The sequence below is a fragment of the Colius striatus genome, chromosome 14, assembly GCF_028858725.1.
Source record: "Colius striatus isolate bColStr4 chromosome 14, bColStr4.1.hap1, whole genome shotgun sequence".
Lineage (NCBI taxonomy): Eukaryota > Metazoa > Chordata > Aves > Coliiformes > Coliidae > Colius > Colius striatus.
This window is the reverse complement of record NC_084772.1, coordinates 22911155-22929108: the sequence shown is the minus strand read 5'-3', so window position 1 is coordinate 22929108 and position 17954 is coordinate 22911155. Positions and strand designations below refer to the sequence as shown.

At 45.0% G+C, this 17954-nt stretch overlaps 3 protein-coding genes across 18 annotated transcripts in view; 1 reads left to right on the top strand and 2 right to left on the bottom strand.

Moving 5' to 3' along the window:
• Positions 1-246: 246 nt before the first annotated feature.
• LOC104563353 (carbohydrate sulfotransferase 5) lies at positions 247-11416 on the bottom strand. Of its 6 annotated transcripts, none has more exons than XM_062007522.1 (3): positions 11335-11416; positions 924-1782; positions 247-412 (listed from the first exon to the last, which is right to left on the bottom strand). In XM_062007522.1, exons 1-3 carry the CDS (start codon positions 11346-11348, stop codon positions 392-394), a joined length of 894 nt encoding a protein of 297 aa, XP_061863506.1. In that variant the 5' UTR covers positions 11349-11416; the 3' UTR covers positions 247-391. The 6 variants fall into 6 exon arrangements, with proteins under 6 accessions (XP_061863506.1, XP_061863504.1, XP_061863502.1 ...); XM_062007520.1 differs by lacking the exon at positions 11335-11416 and adding exons at positions 7662-7794; positions 7943-8076 and having other exon boundaries at positions 247-1782; XM_062007523.1 differs by lacking the exon at positions 247-412 and having other exon boundaries at positions 1299-1382; positions 1459-1782.
• Positions 10618-17954, bottom strand: part of TMEM231 (transmembrane protein 231) — a 10391-nt gene continuing 3054 nt past the window's right edge. For 6 of the 11 annotated variants that reach the window (XM_062007531.1, XM_062007529.1, XM_062007532.1 and 3 more), the window contains 8 exons: positions 17602-17915; positions 15657-15826; positions 14550-14678; positions 14264-14305; positions 13081-13224; positions 12706-12787; positions 12474-12579; positions 10618-11614 (listed from right to left, as the gene is read on the bottom strand). In XM_062007531.1, coding sequence (XP_061863515.1) covers positions 11425-11614; positions 12474-12579; positions 12706-12787; positions 13081-13224; positions 14264-14305; positions 14550-14678; positions 15657-15826; positions 17602-17680 — 942 coding nt within the window. In that variant the 5' untranslated portion in view covers positions 17681-17915 and the 3' untranslated portion in view covers positions 10618-11424. Of the gene's footprint in view, positions 11615-12473; positions 12580-12705; positions 12788-13080; positions 13225-14263; positions 14306-14549; positions 14679-15656; positions 15827-15911; positions 16330-17601; positions 17916-17954 lie in introns of those variants that run through there. The other 5 variants (XM_062007535.1, XM_062007528.1, XM_062007524.1 and 2 more) reach the window with 5 other exon arrangements.
• Positions 16417-17954, top strand: part of GABARAPL2 (GABA type A receptor associated protein like 2) — a 7170-nt gene continuing 5632 nt past the window's right edge. Inside the window, exons 1-2 of the mRNA XM_062007537.1 lie at positions 16417-16585; positions 16905-16960. Of these exons, the coding sequence (XP_061863521.1) occupies positions 16552-16585; positions 16905-16960 (90 nt within the window). The 5' untranslated portion in view covers positions 16417-16551. The remainder of the gene's footprint in view (positions 16586-16904; positions 16961-17954) is intronic.

Genomic DNA, 17954 nt, shown 5'->3' with positions numbered 1-17954 from the left:
CAGAGAGTTTAGCCACAAGATGACACCTCCCGCTCAATCCTTTTACAACAGAACTGCTGCAGTTGCCCTAGCTCTCAGAGAACATTTTATGTTAAAATTCCAAACATCAAGAGAATACACAACTGCACAACAACTTTATAAGCAAAAGAAGAGAGTCAGGCAAAAGTCAAGTAAATTAATTTAGTTTCTACTTTTTTCCATTTACACAAATTGAGAACCAAGATTCTTAAACATTTAAAGCATGAAGACAGAAGTTAATTATCAATGAACAAAGGTATCTTTGAAATTTCATCTTTTAATAGAAAGTACTTAAGTTATTTTTTTAAAACAATCCTGAGAACAGCACAGCTCAGCTGTAAATTTGCAAATGGCAGGGATCTCATGGAATTTCTCAGGCTTCTTTGTTTTTGTGCTGTAAGAAAGTCAGAAAAAAACCTCCTTTCATTAAGGAAAATCAGCAGACAGGAAGACAGTTAAACACCTCAGCCAAGGATTTCCAAACTACCTATATGCTGCACAACAGACAAATACTCAACCGTCTACCCACCCCCGAAAACACTCGAAAAAAAGTCTCAGTGCTTTGAATTAAATGATGACCAACTGAATTGATTTTGTCGTCTTGGCAACACTAAGTCCAACGACAGATCTCTCTGTTCTTTTTCTGAATCCACCAGCTGATAGCCAAGCATGTTTATAGCACCTCTGCACACTTCCTGTATTTTCTGAATTTTCTGGAAGGAAAGGACATTCCTCCAGGCCTGTGAAACACTAACTGCATCTCGAGATGTGATTTTGAAGGCTTCTTTTTTTTTTCCCGGTCCCTGTCCGTGTGTGATATTATAGATCCAGCTTCTGAGTGTGGGGGTCAAACTAAGATCTGCAAACTTATACATTTCTGAGATCCCTGATACCGGGTCTCTTACCAGATCTTCAAAACGGATCATCAAATAGCGATCTTTAAGGAAAGCGGGTGGCTTTAGAGTAGCCGTTTCATAAATCTGAATATGACTTCTACAAATCTCTTGCATTACTTTGTATTTGCTGTCTTCCACTTTCGTGCCATTGGTACTCAAAACAATTCCATTGTCGCGAGCCAATGCTTTGACAGACTGTTCCCGTGACTTGACGACTGCCCTGGGGTCACGGACCAAATGAATAATTTTGAGGTTCAAGGAGGGATCTGTGAGAAGGGGGTAGAGTACTTTCAGGTCAAAGAATCGAACCTCCTTGATGACAACGTGGCTGTAGGTTTTACAAGCTTCCTCCACCTTGCTGAATGGGTACCGCCCACAAAGTGTCTTGCATGCCATTTCACTGGTTATGTCAGTACGTTGAAAGGAGTCGCAAGCAGGAGTTGAACACAGAGCCCGACTCGCTGCCCACTGGAAAAGATCAGATAAGTTTCTTTTCCAAGGCATGTAAGCATCAAACACAGACATGTCACACAGAAAGACCGACCTGACTAGGTCCCGCACTGCCATGTGCAAGACCTTGGCACTGTTCTGGTACATGGTTACCCACACGTGCCACGCAGGCTCCATCAGGTAGAAGACGCTGGGGTGCTGGCTGAAAAGTTGACCCACAAAAGAAGATCCCGACCGCCAGGAAGAGAGAATGAGGATGTGCACCTGAGATGGTTTCTGCTCAGACTGAGGCATGAAGCTACTGTACCGAGCATACATGAAGAGCAAGAATCCAGTTTGAACCGTAACAAAAAGTATAACGATTGTGCTAGGAATCCGAATCCGTGCCATTCTCACCGAGGAAAAGCAATAAAAACAGCTGAAAAAGAGAAGGAATATGCTGGTGAACTGTTGCTCCTGTGGCACAATAATGATAAAACTTACACAATACAAACTCTTGCATTAGTAAAACCTTTTTTCAAATATGCACGTCGGTACTTGGCACTACTCGTTTCCTTAATCGATGCGTCAAACACACAAAGCCCTCTACTTGAATTCTGACAAATATTGACAAGGAACAAAAAAACCAACAATTCTGTGAATCGTGTTATTTCCATTTAGGTCTAACATTACAAGGGCTTCTATCCCTTAAAAGGAGTAAATGGGAACATTCCTAACTGTGGCTACTAAAATAAAGTCATAATCTTATCTAACGTGAGCGCTGTACTGCAGTGACAGTAGGACACTACACCAACTGATGCTTACAACGACCCTCTGTTTTCCAAAAGGCGGGTGATGGGTGAAAACCCGTCACCCGAAGCTGCATCTGGCTACAGATGTTAAAATGAAAAAGCAGCTGACATATTCAGGCTGGAGCACATAAACCCCACGACTGAATACCCTCAGTCTGCATCTAAGGAATTATCCTTTTCTGTGTTAGAATTAGTCTGCACGTAACTCCTGAAAAATCTGAGACACATTAACCCCAAGTGGACTTCTGTTTCACTTTGAAGCCTGAGTTGAAGCGAGATGTGCTCCTCACAACTGTTTACTAGGGGGTTTTGGCACCTACCCCTTCATGCTCTCACTTTTTCAGATTCCATTTGTCAGTACTTGTTGGCAGGCACAGTATTAGGAAAATAAGAATCCTTGCATATGCGGATCATCTCCAAAGTTTTACATAGAAGCATTTGCTATCTAGCTGCAATTAGACAATTTGTTTTCTCATTACAGTGAGAGGCACGTGTATTGACACACTCTGGACTCTTGAAAGTGAACCACACAGTCTAGAGAATATAGATAAACACTCATTTGACATAATAATGCATTCAGTCCTTGGTGCTAGTTTAATGAAACATGAAAAAGACTACAAATTAGTAGCAAATGCTGAAATAAATGGTCAAAGAGACAGCAGAAATGGGCAGTTTTGTCTCTTTCCGCCGCCTCAACATCTCTTTGCAATATAAACAAATGGACTCTACCTTAAATGAGCACAATTTTGTGCCTAAACTTTTGTTTGTAAGCCAAGAAAAACAGCAGAACTATGAGCTGAGCGGGAAAAAGGAGTCAATAAAAACACCTACCTTCGGTACCATAAGAGTACCTTGTAAGAAGAATAAGAGAAATGAGTAAGGTATTAAGTTGCTTGTCGAAGTTTTTCTCCCAAAGTACCCTCTCTCCCTTGTAAGATACAGATTCAGAGAATCATTTATACGCTGTGAGAATTATCAGCAATCCAGCAGCCTGCATTGACGCTCCGCCAAATGGAGGTAATGAAATAATCTAAGTTAAAGTGGAAGAGCAGTTGCATTTTCTGGTTCAAGGAGTTTCTCTAATCAGAATCTGTGCTTGAAAGCTAGCCAGCCGTAACTATCTCAAATCTTTTTCTTGTCTGAAAAATGTTAGCCATTTTCTGCACTAAGACTGCACTCTGCAGCTCCTTACAGTCTAACCCACTACATAGCTTTTGGAGACTGGATGATGCTTTCAGAAGTATTAATATGTTTCCACTCTAGCTGCGCAGAGCTGCTGTTCCACTCTAATCAAACCCACTCTGCAGAACTGTAAACACTAATTGTTCTTTATACTTTATCGGTGAGGGGTAGAGAAGTGAGGAATAAAACATGTAGAGGTCAAATCAAAAGCCATTTTAAAAAATTCGAGTCTGTATGGACTGCCTCTTGGACCTCTCCTCACTCTGATTCCCACCCAAGTACTGTTGCAGATCGCAACATGCTAACAAAAAGCAGCTAACGTATTAGTCCATAATTTGTGCCTGAACTAATCTGCCCATCGTAAGAAGAATAAATTATATGTTAAGTGACGGTAGCCTAAACATTTCCCTACTCTTCAGCAGCGCTTCCTTGTGGCTGCACCTGCCCGACTAGAGCTGTTGACTAAAAACGTGGGAGAAAAGGGAAAAGTAACAGAGGGGCTAGTTGTCCTAGCACTACTGCTACTTTGGCTTCCATTCAAGTGACAAACACTCTATCAAGCACCTCCTCATCAACTCACAAAATTGGTTTGACCAGAAGTAGTGAAGAATCTACAAGAGGCAGGAAAAAAGACCACGAGGAACACGGCATTGCTGCACAGAGCGCTCCAGCAACCACCGCCGCTCTCGGCTGAGACATCTGACGTATCGCAATACTTGGTGGAATCACTATACGTGCTTTTTGTACATAGCGAATACAGCTAAGCATAAATAATTTTAATAACAGTTACAATGGTATTCCTTTTCTGTGATTACTTCTTTTCTGTTATTATTTCTTCCTGGAGATCTCTAGCAAAGAGTGTAATAATAAAAAACCTACTTCTAACAAATTCTTGAGTCAGAATCATCTCTTCACAAGCCAATGCAAGTGTTCAAAATACGATCTGAAAAGCATCTGCACATGCAGTTTAGCTGACAGTCCTGTAATCTCTGTCACTGAGCTTGTCCATTAGCGGCCACTAACAGAGACAAGATCCTAGACTAGAACCCTGGGTCTGTCCCAGAACAGCTATTCTTACATATCTCACAAAGGAAAATAATTATACAAACTGGCCAACAGAGGAACGACTTTCCTCATCACTTAAACTAGCTCTGATAAAATGCCGAGTTGCAAAGTGTGTAGCATCTGTCATGGCTTGCTAAGAGAACAGATACATTACAGAAAGCTATGCGGTTTTACCAGGAAGGGTAAAAAATACAGTGAGCGGTAGCATGGATCCCAGAAAGTCTGTTTTCTAAACAGTGCACTTTCCAGATCCAGAATGGTAGAAAAGAAGGAAGGAGGAAAGAAAAAAATCGTGCAGTGGATGATCATTTAGCTCTTGCTTACAGAGATAGTTATTTGTTTGTCACGTAAGACAACTAATGTTGGAATCGAGTAATCAGATCTTTGAAGGTCAGCACTGAAAGGAGCACAATTGCTCAGCAAACTTCCTTTCGGTACAGACTTCAAGAGACCTAGTAAATTAACCAAAACTAACTTCACATGTAAAAAGAAAAAAAAAAAAGAAGACCTCCTTCTTACTGTTGGCAATTAAAGTAAGTTGAATATAAAATACTAGAATTAACTGTGCAAAACTAGGATTAATTGGGATTGGCTAAAGCTGAACAACCTTAGGAGTGCTTAGGCCTTGGTAACAAACTTCAGAAGACAAAGCACTGGGAGTCGTGTGGCACTAAAGGAGGTAAATCAGAAGGGGAGAAAACTGTCCTAATGAAAGACTGGTGACGCTGATGACACTCACGTGCAGATAATATAAGAGAACTATAAATCTGCATAAACCTGTGACTTCTGAGATAAGCAACAGAAACCGGCTTCCAAGGTAAGAAAGAACAGTCTGCAGACAGACAGACAAAGGAACAAAAAGACTCCAGGCTCAGATATTACTCAAATATAATTTTATACTTAGGGAAACGGTCTAGTGGTTGATAGGGATGGGACAAAGGTTGGACTTGATGATCTCAAAGGTCTCTTCCGGCCAAAATGATTCTGTGATTCTATGATTATGATTGGCCTGAGTCACTGCAAGAGGGGAGGGGAACTTCTGATTGTAAGGTATAAAAACCCAGCGATTTCTTCGTTCGGGACTGCTCTCCTAAGAGGGTGTCCAGCTCGAGCTGTAATAAACCGACTCTGTGCCAGCACCAGTCTGAGCTCTTCATTAAGGTCAGCAGGTAAGACTGGATCTGGCTGCACCCAGACTGCTCTTAGAAAGAGTTCAGAAAGCAAGGGGGTCCAGTCCTAACCTCAGGACTCACCAGGAGAAGTTCTACTGGAAATTCTTACAACAAGCATGTGGCTCATTTTTTTTTTCTGGCACACTAGAAAGACTATATAAAGACAGAAAGCGAGTGCCTCACATTACAGCCATGAAGAAACATAGGCTTTCTGAGCTTGTGACAAAAAGCTAAGATGAAAGACTCCCTCAGAACAAACAGGTCTGGGTCTGTGGCAGGAACATTGAAAAATCTATCTGGAATAAACCAAAACAACCAAGAGAAGACAGGTACTTGCTCCTCTAGAATGATTTCTGAGCAACTGAATCTTAGCCATCTTTGTCAAAGTCTTCCCCGGCCATTTTGAGACTGAGAAAATTTGCAACATGCTTTCATTTAAAACAGTTTATGCAGCGCCTTCAAAGCCAACATCTTTAGATATTACAGGGAGAGTACGTTAACTCACACAAAATGGAAAAACAGACAATTAATTTCACAGATTGATCTGTTCCACTGAAGAATGAATGTCTAAAGCTATATTACGTGCTCAACCTTTTCCTAGCGTTAAAATGACTTTCCTGTATGCTTGTCATAAACTAAATGCTGACTTTCAGAGAAATCATGTGAGCATATATATCATTTCTGTACCCATAATTAACACCTCAGCACTGACTGTGAGAAGAATGTTAAACGTTGTCATGCATTTTATAGAATTAACAGGAAATTAACAGGAAAACGTTTGTGCATGAGGTGATAAACAGAGCAAGGACCACCTGAAAATGTTCATGCGTACTTCACCCGTATGACACTGCACCACCAGAATGGCCTCTACGAGCTAAAGAAACATTCTTTGCTGCTCAAAAAAGTAGTATGCAGGAATGTGACAAAGCTGAGCCAAGAAAAATGCACAACAATTATCATTAGTAATTCTGGCTATAAATCCCACGGCTGACAAAATGTCACTTCCTAGTGTTTTTCCACAGCTTTAAATGACACACCTTAACACAGCAAAAGCTTAGTGTATCAACAATGACATGTAGATTAGTCTTTGAACGGGGAAAGAAAAAGCTAGTTTGGAGGGTGCCTTCTATAACCACTGGTACTTCAAAAAGAATTGAAAGTCTAAGAGCTGATCATTGCTGAATAGTTGAAATAATTAATAAGCTTAATTTTTAACACAGCAGTGAAACTGCAACAAAAATAACAATAAACGGTAAATGTACCGTAATCAGACCTTTAGAATCACAACATTATATAGGCATTTCATATGATGGTGTTAATTTAGGTTTTGAAAATGTACTCGCACTTACAATTTAGTGGAAAACGAGAAGAGTAATCCTCATGTTTAAATACTCCACAATACAATGGAACATATATATGATTGATTCCATGATAGGACCACAAAAATATTTTTAAAAATATACTGGGCATTTTTGTTTCTTTCTTTATCCTGTTTGGAGTCAGATAAAGTTGTCCAGCCTGAACAAACCGTGAGTGTTGAAGCACTGCCCAACACCACCTATTTCTCCTCACCGTGCAGCTGAAGATGATAAAGTGTTATCAGCTACTGAAACTAACGGTGTTCAAGAAACAAAGTCTGCTCAGTTCCAACTTTTGTCAGGAATTTAAACTATTTGTAAGGATTGCAAAACTGGGGTGACAAAGAGACACAGTGCTACTCCATTTATTTGAGATTTTGCACTGGTACAAGAACGTCCCCAAATTCAAATAGTCTGAGGGTGAAGGGGCTGAGGTGTGCCCTGTGTGCCCCACCCAAGCGATCTCCGCAACTAAGAACTAACGACAAATTCTTTGGTCTAGTGTGTCAGCTTCACCTAGAAACAGAGACAGGACACAGTAAGAAAATAGTAAGGGATTTTCCGGAACTGAGACAAATGTTTTCTGAAGCACCTGATTTCACCATCTACCTCCAGCAAACAAAACCACCTTAACCCGAACCAGCCGTGTCTCTAGGGGCGGGGGAGGTGAAGAAAGGCGGGGGCAGGAGTGGGAAGTAGGAAAAAAAGACTAATTTTCAACAGCCTTACCTCTGTCAACAACTGTCTACACCTGAGGCAGCGTCCGGCTCGGGCTGCGCGACGTCGGCCGCGCGCCGCAATCGCTGTGACCGCTACTGCCCCAACACGGTAAGGGCGCGTGTGAACGGCCAGAAAGCATCCCCTGGAACGCAGCGCAAGCGGTCGTAAACACCGCTGTCAGACACCTGACGCAGGTCGGCCATCGCCCAGCTCGTCGACTTGGACGGTGAACCATGCGGGAGCTAACCCCGTCCTACCAGAGCCACCCCCCGCCCGCAGCCTGCCCGTACCTTCCCGCCGCCAGCCGGCACCGCCGCGGATCGGAGCTGCCCACGGAGACAATGAGCCGCTTTCAGACGTGGCCAAGGCGCCGCGGCAGCGGGAGGAGCTCGGGCAGGAGGCGATCCGCCCCGCACACGGAGCATCCCCGGGCAAAGGCGCAGTCCGGCAGAGGCGGTTCGGCCGGCCGCCCCGCCCAGCGCGGCACAGCGCACGCAGCAGAGCGTGGTAGGACGCGCGGGCACGCACACACACGGCACCAGGCCGCTCAAGGGGACCGGCGAGGCAGCCGGGCTCACCCCGCCGCCCCAGACGGCCGAGGGCCTCCTGCAAACTCCTGCCCGCGGCTCGGGTGTTGCGCCGCGAGCAGACGCCGCCCGGCCCGTAGGGTCCCGGCCGTCTCACCGGAGAAGTCCCGTTGCATCTCTTGGCGGCCTCACGGCGGCCCCTCCGCGGCCCCCGCAGCGCGTCCCGCCCGCCTGCCGCAGCTGCCGCACCGGGCCCGCGCTCGGCGCAGCCGCATCCCGCCTGCTCGTGCGAGGAGAGGCAGAAAGTCCCACCCTCGCTAAGCGGCTGCATGACCGATTAAGAAAGGAGAGGTGGTTTCTTTCATCCCAGCATCACCGCCTTAAAAAAACTCCAAACCAACCTCCTGCAGCACTCCTACTTTTTGCACATGACTTTTCCCCCCTTACAGAGCCCCTACCAGAACTCCTTAATCCTAACATGCCTCCACCTAGAACTACACAAAGATCACTCGCTGGGCATGTGTGTACACCGAAGATCTGTGCAGTAGCACTGTCGTGGAGTGTAGCAGTTTTTCCTTTCTCTTTTTTATTTAATTTTCGGTTGCTTAGCAAGCTAAGTACGAGTCCTTACAGAAAGCCTTCCGAGAAAGACTCCTTCCTCAAGCTCCTTTGATGCTAGCTGCAGTGGATGCCTGGGTATATTTTTTTTTCGTCATACTTTAGTTTATTGTTACAGACCCAAAATCTTACATTTCTTTTTTGCTATGGCTTGGTTAACTTACAGGAGTGGAATGCCTCGCCAAGGTTGAGAAAGGAGTCAGAACTATGAACCATGAAATATGCCACGGGAGTGGCATCACAAACCGGGTTTTTTTCCTTGCTGTAGTCACATCTGCCTTTACTGCTGCTTTTAAACTGCATTCAGGTATTAGTTCCGGTCATGAAAGCCGTTCCTTTCAAAAGAAATAGGAGGATTGCTTCATACTATACTAAACAGTTACAAGCCACCTGCAAGCAATTAAAGTACCACAGAGGATTTTTTACACCTTTTTCCTTCTAGCAGAAAATGGAACATAAGGATAGTTTTATTTTCTGAACTAAACTTATTCACCATTTCTTCTCTCTCATGCATTCACTGAACTGTTGCTCTGAGTAGTGCCATTTGTCACAACTTAAGGATACAACAGGAGAGAAAGTTTGGTAAGTGATAATGAAGTTTCCAAGTGTTATTGTTGTTTCCTGGTGTTACCGCCTTTCACGTTCCAGTTGCTAACTTAAGTAGGCTCCCCTTCATCTGGGGGAGGAGTTAGACATTCCGTTTTTGTGGGAGTACCACAGCTCAAACCCTGAAAACGGGGTTCTGTGGTCTCCACAGATTTCCGTCCCTTGCTTATGCCCACCCTAATGCTTGTACAGACGCATACCGAGTTGACTAGGGAAACTGACTTGTCTGAAGAAGTGCATATATTTGTGTAAATTATCTTCACCATAATGAACTCCCTGAACTGACTCACGCAGTCACACACTGCAGGGGAGCAGAGCTCAGACTACAGCAAACCAGATGCACATCAGCTGGAGATATTGGGGGAAATGAGCTCATGGGTCCATTTGTTTATCCTATGCAGTGCCTAGAAACATTGAAAAGCAGCAGACAGTTGCATTGACTCTATGCACTCAGATGTTAAACCAATTATCAGTAGTCCTAAGTTGCCAGGTACAGCTTCCAGGTATTTCCAAAGTCTGTACCAACTTACACACCGGGGTTTTTTACATATATATAAATAAATAGTACATACGGCGAATGGTCCTTGCAGTCGTTTACAATTCACATGTAAACACATGTGTTTCACAAGCACAAAAGCATGTTGAATAACCGAGACGTGGCTCCCCACATTTATGTTTCACTTGCATTGAAGAATAGCCTGGAGTTGATCCAGCATGTAAAACTGGGTAGAAAGGCAAGCTGCAAGACTACAAAGTTTGAACAGCAGTTCAAAAAAGAAGCTGGGTGTTTGGGGAAGGAGAAAAGAAAAAGGAATAGGCAGGTCTCTAACTGACAAGATCTTGAATTCTAGAGGACGAGAGATAAAACCTACTGCTGTACTTGCCCCTTCATATTTGATAGCTGCACTTGCATCCTAAGAATTTTGTTAGTGAGCATCCAGATTTGGTTGAGGCTCTCCCCTGCCGAAACACTGCTTCGCTAGAATTAAATCTTAACTACAAAACCGAAAACATAATGGAAATTTTGTTGTTTTCCGTTTTAAGTTTGTCTGGCATAAAAAGCCCAGAAAGAGAAAGTAAAATTAAATAATCTTCCCTACCACCAACACCTCCAGTAAGAATGAGGGACATAGTCTTGCAGTGCTTGATTTGATTTTTATCAGTTTTAAGTTATCATTTACATTCTGAAAGTAATTATTCACTTGCTTTGGAACTCTGAAACATCTCTGATAGGTTTTATTTTTTGTTAAGTTTTCTGTAAATGTATACAAGCTTCTCTGTTTTACTATTTACAATTCATCATCTAGTGCCGCAGTAACAATGCCAATAGTAACTGATGGTGCAGAGGGCCCGACCCTATCACTCGCAACCCAGTTTCTCATATCAGCCATCAATTTATCCATCATCCAGTTCGATAACTAAACTGGTGAGCATGCATACCCACAGTTACAGAAACATGGCTCTGACCTTAACTCACCAATACATTCTTTCACAGTCTTTATATTTTTTCCTTTTGTAGCAGACATAAATGCATTTCATAGAATCATAGAAGGGTCGGGGTTGGAGGAGACCTTTAGAGATCATCTAGTTCGACCCCCTAACAGAAGCAGGTTGCAAATTTAGAAATAGCTCGACAGAACTCTTAACTCAGACGTGAATTAATTTACAAAATAGTAAAAATGGCTTACATTCTTGCTACTAATATATTATTTTCAGTCTTCAATGTTCAGCAAAATTGAGGTAATGCACTCATTGCTCTCTATCAGTTTTTTAAGTGTTCTGGTTACAATAAAAATAACTACTTTCTTCTATAACTGTCAAAACTATTTAAAAAAAAATCGGTCATAAAACTTTATTCCCAGAGAAACAAATTAATGAACATGTATTTTTAAAAAGGAAGCGCAAACAGAACATCCTTGGATCATACTTACAAAGTTCGGATCATCCAAAGTAAAAAGTGTAGAGAATAAAAGGCATGTGTTTTTGAACCGCCTTTCTTTAAAGCATTCTCAGGCACCTCCTCAGGACTGGTGCTGTTTGTAGGACAATACTGGAGACGCTGGCAGAACTGATGATATTGGAGTTGTGGCCAACACCTGATTCTGGAATACAAACATTTTAATCCTACCAAACACCCAAAGAAAGATGAGGAGAATGCTGACATACTGGATCCAGGCAAATTTTATCATTTCCCAAAATCCTGGCTGATATTTAAAGAAAGTCAAGGAGTGTTAATGAAGGAGCTTCTAACAATAACTAAACAAAAGAACTCAGGTGGAAAGGCACAAAACTTGTTACACATCAGTTTATGTGGCAAATGCAAGGCCTCTGAACCACAGAACCCCCTAAAAGCCTTCTACCATAGTATATAACAAATGCTGTAGAGAATGTCTGTCCTAGAAGACATGAAATCAATCTCATGGAAAGTGCCTACTGCGTCCCTGACTCAACAGAAAGTAGTTACTGGCAATACTCAGGAAGTTAAACAACCTCATTAGAAGAGTGCTCTGTACAGGTTCTTTTGAATGCAGGCTTGTTCCTGTCTGAGAAAATTGGTGGTTAACATAATGAACCAAGAATTATTTTTCAGGAAAAAAACACCCTGCTGGGTCTGTCTGTTCGGGTAACAGATTTGCCACATCTGCCGTGGGTGGGATTATTTGGTGAGCTCAGCTTGCGTACAGATTTCTAATTATTACCTTTAGGTCACAGAATACAGTATCCTGCTTTGCTAGTGGCATCTATGCAGGTACTGCAGGAACCAAGCAAGACTTACTAAGGATATTCACTGTCAGTGGCTAAGAAACTGCCTTAGAGGCCAGGTTAGTAAGGCTGAAAAAGCAACACTTGTTCTCATCACAGAAAGTCAGAAAATGGTTTTGCAAGCAGAGCCATCTGGAGGAATGGGCAAATTGGTATTCAGTAAACTCCAGAACTACAGCATTTGCTTAATTAACAAAGGAAAAGTTTAGCAACCAGCATAGAAGAAAAGTTTTCATTTGGACTGTATGTGAAGCCCAAACAATGCAACCTGGTTATGTCACAGTTTATGCGCTTTTTCAAAGGATATAAGATAACTTCCACTGGGTAACGAATAGTGGCATTAATGATAAATGGTGTATCTGTTGCTCTTCCAGTCATCCAAATAGGGTTGGGATCTGAAAAGACTGTTGTCACTAAAATGGGGAAAAGAAACATCCAAGTTAAAGGGCTTTTCAGTCTTAATACAAATCCTCACAGAACAGCTGCCAATACATGAACTACTGCTGTCCTGTAATTTGCAGCTACACATTCAGGCTTACCATTTCTATCCCAATATGCTGCAATGATGTTTGTTAGATCATAGTCACTCGCAAAAGGACTTGTGCCATTGACCACAGACACCTGTTATAATGAGGGAATACTTGCATTATTTGTCCACTCTTCAAGAAAGTAATTTGACCGAGTTTCTCACGCAAAGTAACCGTGCCCTTGAAGGAATGCACATAAACATCAGCCTGAACATCTCAGCGGAATAACCTCTTCCACTTTCCAGCCTATCAAGAAAATATCAGTTCCAAAGTTCTAGGGTCCACTCTGTGGCGGAGCGCAAATAATTAGGGTGTCACCTCAGGTACCAGCAGGATAAAGATGGGGTGAAGTTGACGGGGAAAGAAAAAAAAAAAAAGTTTCCTCACATTGTATCTGGTATCGAGTCCACAGTGTTTAAGTAATTGCCTCTGGTTCAATTTCAGGTCTCCATTCGTATAGAGCTGAGAACCTGGCACGGGAGAAAAAAACTGAAGAAAAGCCATGGTCTGCATCACAAGCGTAGACATTCTCTGAAACACAAAAAAAGATAATTTAGGGGGTCAGCTGGAGGGGGCGGGGCACAGGGAACACAGGACACTTTTCTACCTCTGTCTCAGATTTTCTGCACAGATTTACTCTTTTCCTGACTCCTGACTTTCAGATCACCACAATAGTCTAAACAAGGGACCAACAAATAAGAATTATTAAATACTTTTCAAAACCAACTACCTTAGTTGTTAGCTACCTAGCTTTATAAACCAAAGTTCCACAGGAAATTCACTGAAGTCCAACAACCTGTGGCTAATGACTTGAAAGATTTGATGCCGTAACACATGAAAAGTAGCGAGCTGACTGAACACATTCACTGGAAACACGCTTTAAAATACTCTGCGGTCAAAGACAGCTACGGACTCCTGCTCTGTAATGAGGACCAAATGAGGCAGTTCATTAGTCCTTATCAATCTCACAACCTGAAGGAAAATTATCTCATTCACTAATCACTGACCTAATTCTTCAGTGCAAATTTAGAACTGTTGGGCCTTTCCTCTGGGCCTCACAGATTTAAGAATGTTTTTGACACCACACAGCTATGCTTGCTAAGCTCGTCCATCCACAGTCAGCAAGAGTCTCTTGGATAAATGAAGCCTGTTGCCCCCAGTAAAACAACTTCTTGTCTGTGCAGCTGCATCCAATGCAGATCTATGCTACTGCTCCTTGCAGATGCATCCAAGGGTTCTCTGCGTGCTAGTGGTTTGCTCGCTGCTGTGTATTATGTGCACTGCCACTTGAGATTCAATGGTAGCAGAATTTTGTTTTTCTGTCTCCCTGTAACACCTTCATCCCCCTCACAGTTACAAGATACAGAAGATCCTGGCAGATGATTACTGTAGCTTCAACAGCTGTTAAGTAAGCAAAATCTATGGAGCTCGACAGCCCGTCCCTCCACCTCAGAAAGCTAACTGCTTATGTCAAGACATAGCACTACGTAAGAACGCACATCTTTCTGCCTACTGCAAGACTCTCAGTTATTTCCTGGTGCCACACACGCTGATAGTCACTGTCACGCACCTCTGTCCTCCATGCTGCACTACGGTCCAAAGGAATACACAGCTTAAAAAAAAAAAAAGGAAAATCTAATAAAATTGTGATTCTGTGTAAAACCTATCAAAACACGCAACCGAGCGAGGCTAGGAGTGACCTGGCAGAGGAGGACAACAGTAAATATTTGTTAGCAAAATAAATCTTTTAGATAGAAGTTGCAGGTGTGGGAAAGTTCTTTCAGCTTTTGCATAATCACTACTGGAACATTACGCTGGGTCTATAGGTCACAACAAATAAAACTAAAAATGCTCACGTTAAGCTGGTAGGAAAAGAGCAGGATCAGCTGAACACCAACTACATGCTCCGTAGGTTGTAGAGGAAGTTCCAATTTAAAATGCAACTGATCCATTTTGCCATCTTGATTTTTGTCTTCCTCTCTAGTCTACAAGAATAATTTTTAAAGATGAGAACTTCTGTTAGAAAGACAATCAAAAAAAGGTAAAACTCCAGGTGATCTCCCTAACTGCAGCATGCAGACATGAAAGAAGCAAATAAACTGCATATTTAGGAAAGCAATAAAAAGCTTATTGATTTCATAGACACAGAACTAGAGATGAGCAAGATGCCTGCAATTTTGTCTATCGTACAAGGTTTCATATGGTCTCATCAAGGTCTCTTCTGCCCTGTGCCATTCCAACCATCTCTTCTGCCTGCTACAAAGCATGCCTTAGTGTTGGATCTTCTGTCACGTCCTGTGCGAATGTGTGACAGATAGTCAGGCTTTTACCTCTTGCCACTGCAGCCTGCGTCTTATAGGCATGTGTGTCAATTCCTGCCTGTGAGCCAAGGCTTGCTACACTTCTGTGCCACAAATGCCCAGTATCTCAGCTATTTGCATGCATAACAGGACTCATAACAGAGGAAATGCATAAAATAACTGCCACTGTTCAATATCTACAGGGGAGAAACTAGGTGCTTTAGAAAACACATACCTGCTTTCAAAAGGAGAGGCAACCTAGCAACTGCTGCACGCTTCAGATCGTGCAGAGAGCAGGGCACAACTGATGTGAAGAAAGTAAATTGATGCCTTCGTGCAAACCACCAGTGGCACTTAGGGACATGGTATAGCGGTGGACTTGGTCTCATCATGTTAATGGTTGGTCTTGATGACCTTAAGGGTTTCTTCCAACCTAAATGATTCTGTGATTCATATATATATATACTCTTATAATCATTGAGAGGAAGTAAAAGTGGATTGGTTAAAAATCACTTGTGCCAAGCGAATTTTGCTGCGAGGCACGAGGCTTTGCAAGAAGCTGCTGTTATTGCAAGGCAGCAGCGCACGATAGGCCACCTGCCCACGGCGCTGTGCTCGCAGCCACCCGGTCCCGCTCTCCAGCCCCGCGCCAGGCAGACTCACCGACAGGAGTGGGACTCGCAGCCGGTCCTCTTGGAGCCTGTTGAACGCTGGGAACGTGCTCCACGCCAAAAAGCTGCCTGGGCCGGGCCCGGTGGTGGCCACGAAGAGCACCTCGTATCGGAAGCGCACCGCGGGCTGCTCCAGGTACGCGCTCTGCTTCAACCAGAAACCTGCAGGCAGAGACAGCGCGAGGCCTCAGGACCGGACGGCGCCGTGCCGTGCCGCGCCGGGCGGGCAGGGTCAGGTGGCGCTCACCGTGGCTCCGGTAGGCCAGCAGCAGCGGCGGCACGTAGGTGAGCCCCGTGAGGAGCAGCAGCGCCAGCGCCGCGCCGGAGCACAGCCCGGCCCGGTAGCGCGTGCGGAACGCGGGATGCGAGAACAGCTCCACGCCAGCCATGGCGAGCCGTTCGCTCGGCCAGCGCCCTCACCCTGGAGACGGCGGCCGCCAGACTGACGGGGCAACGCGCCTATCGCACGTCGGGGCCGGGCGCGCCAGCCAGTGCGGGCGCGCCACCGCATTCCGGGGCCGACGCCTGCGGCGAGGCGGGAGGGCACCGGGGAACAGGAGTGGGACGGAGATGGGGCACCTGCGGGGCCACGGAGTCCCCGAGGCGGCTTCGAGCGCCCCAGGAGCCCGTCGGGCGAGCGCCACCCGCCGCCCGGCCCCGCCGGCGCGCCGCAGCCGCGGCAGCCGCAGCCCCGCCCCTCGGCCCCCGGAAGCGCTGCGGCGGGGGGTTGCTAGGGAACGGGCGAGCCGGAAGTCCCGCCCGACGAGCCGAGGCTGCTGTTGTGACAGGGACCGCGACAGCGACAGGCCCGGACGCCCGGCACGAGCCCCCGCCCGCCCGCACACGGGCCTCGCCGCCGCTGGCTCCGCTTCCCGCCGGCCCGCACCATGAAGTGGATGTTCAAGGAGGACCATGCGCTGGGTAAGGGTGGGCCCAGGCCGGGCGCTGCCCGCCGGCGGCCCCGTCGCCCTCCTGTGTCGCCATCCTGGGGCCTCCCGGCTCCTGTGTGCCCGGGTCGGCTGCCCGAGGCGGTCGTCTCGTTTCTGGACGGACAACTGCCTGTGGCCCTCGCCAGCGGACAGTGCGACGCCCGGCGACGGCGTCCCCGAGCGGCTGAGACCCCCTCGGGGCGGGCAGGACAGTCGCGGTCCCCGCAGGCTTCCGTTCCTGCGGGCGCTGCCCTCTCAGCGTAGGACACTCCCGATACTATGCAATGACTAATTACGAGTTTTGTTCACAGAGCACAGATGTGTCGAGTCGGCAAAAATCCGAGCCAAATACCCTGACCGTGTCCCGGTGAGTAACCAAGCCAGCTTTATCTGAGTACTTAAAGGCAAAGGTGGATAAGCTATTTCCAGCCAGCTCTCTCTTTGTTGATCATATCCTACTAAATACATTCATCTTCCCTACTGTGTCATTAGGTGTTTTAAGGTGTTTACACATGTAACTAATCCAACATTTCCTGCTCTGTCCCCGTGGATATTGACAAGTAGGCATGAGCCGCTGACTTCCTCACCTCTTTCCAGGCATGTTTATGGTGTATCAGTGTTCTGCTTGCTTCTAATGGCAATTATATCCCAGCAACTACCTTCAGGGTCTTGAGGATTCATTGTGTGCCTGATCCCAAGAAAGAGAATAAATCTTTATAAACTTTGACAATCTTCCATTCTGGGTGTATGAGGAAGGTGATTTTTCCCTCATGTATTCCATGCTTATATCCAGGCTTACCCTGGTGAATCACTTCTTGCAAACTCTGTTGTTTGAAGAGATGGTGCAAGTGGTGACCTCCCCTTTTCTGCATTAATACTTATCTACCTGCTAAATAGTAAGTGACCTCTCTTGTTCACTCCAGTCCTTTATCATGTTTCAGTCTGTGAAACAACCACAGTTCACATCCTTATGTAACTGCAAGCAACATGTACAAATTCTTAACTTACCTCCTTGTGAGTAAAATTTCACACATCTCATCCGACCATGTGCCAGTCCGTGCTCCTCCTGCAAGACCTCTAGATACATAACTTATCCTTTAGACAGCATAGCCCAGAGAAGAACCTCTAATCTCATTGACTTTCTCTGCTGCTGAGTTGCACCTAGTCACAGCATCTTCTCCAGCTGCAGTCCGGCAAGGTGATCCGATCCTCGCCATTCTCAGCTTGGCCAACTACTCCTTCATGTATTGACCGTAGTGTGCTCATGACCGTACATCTCCACATATGTCCATTAGTCCATTTCAAGAATATCCTTCATAACCCTAGGGAAAAAAAGAGACACTGAAACTTCACACTGTTGA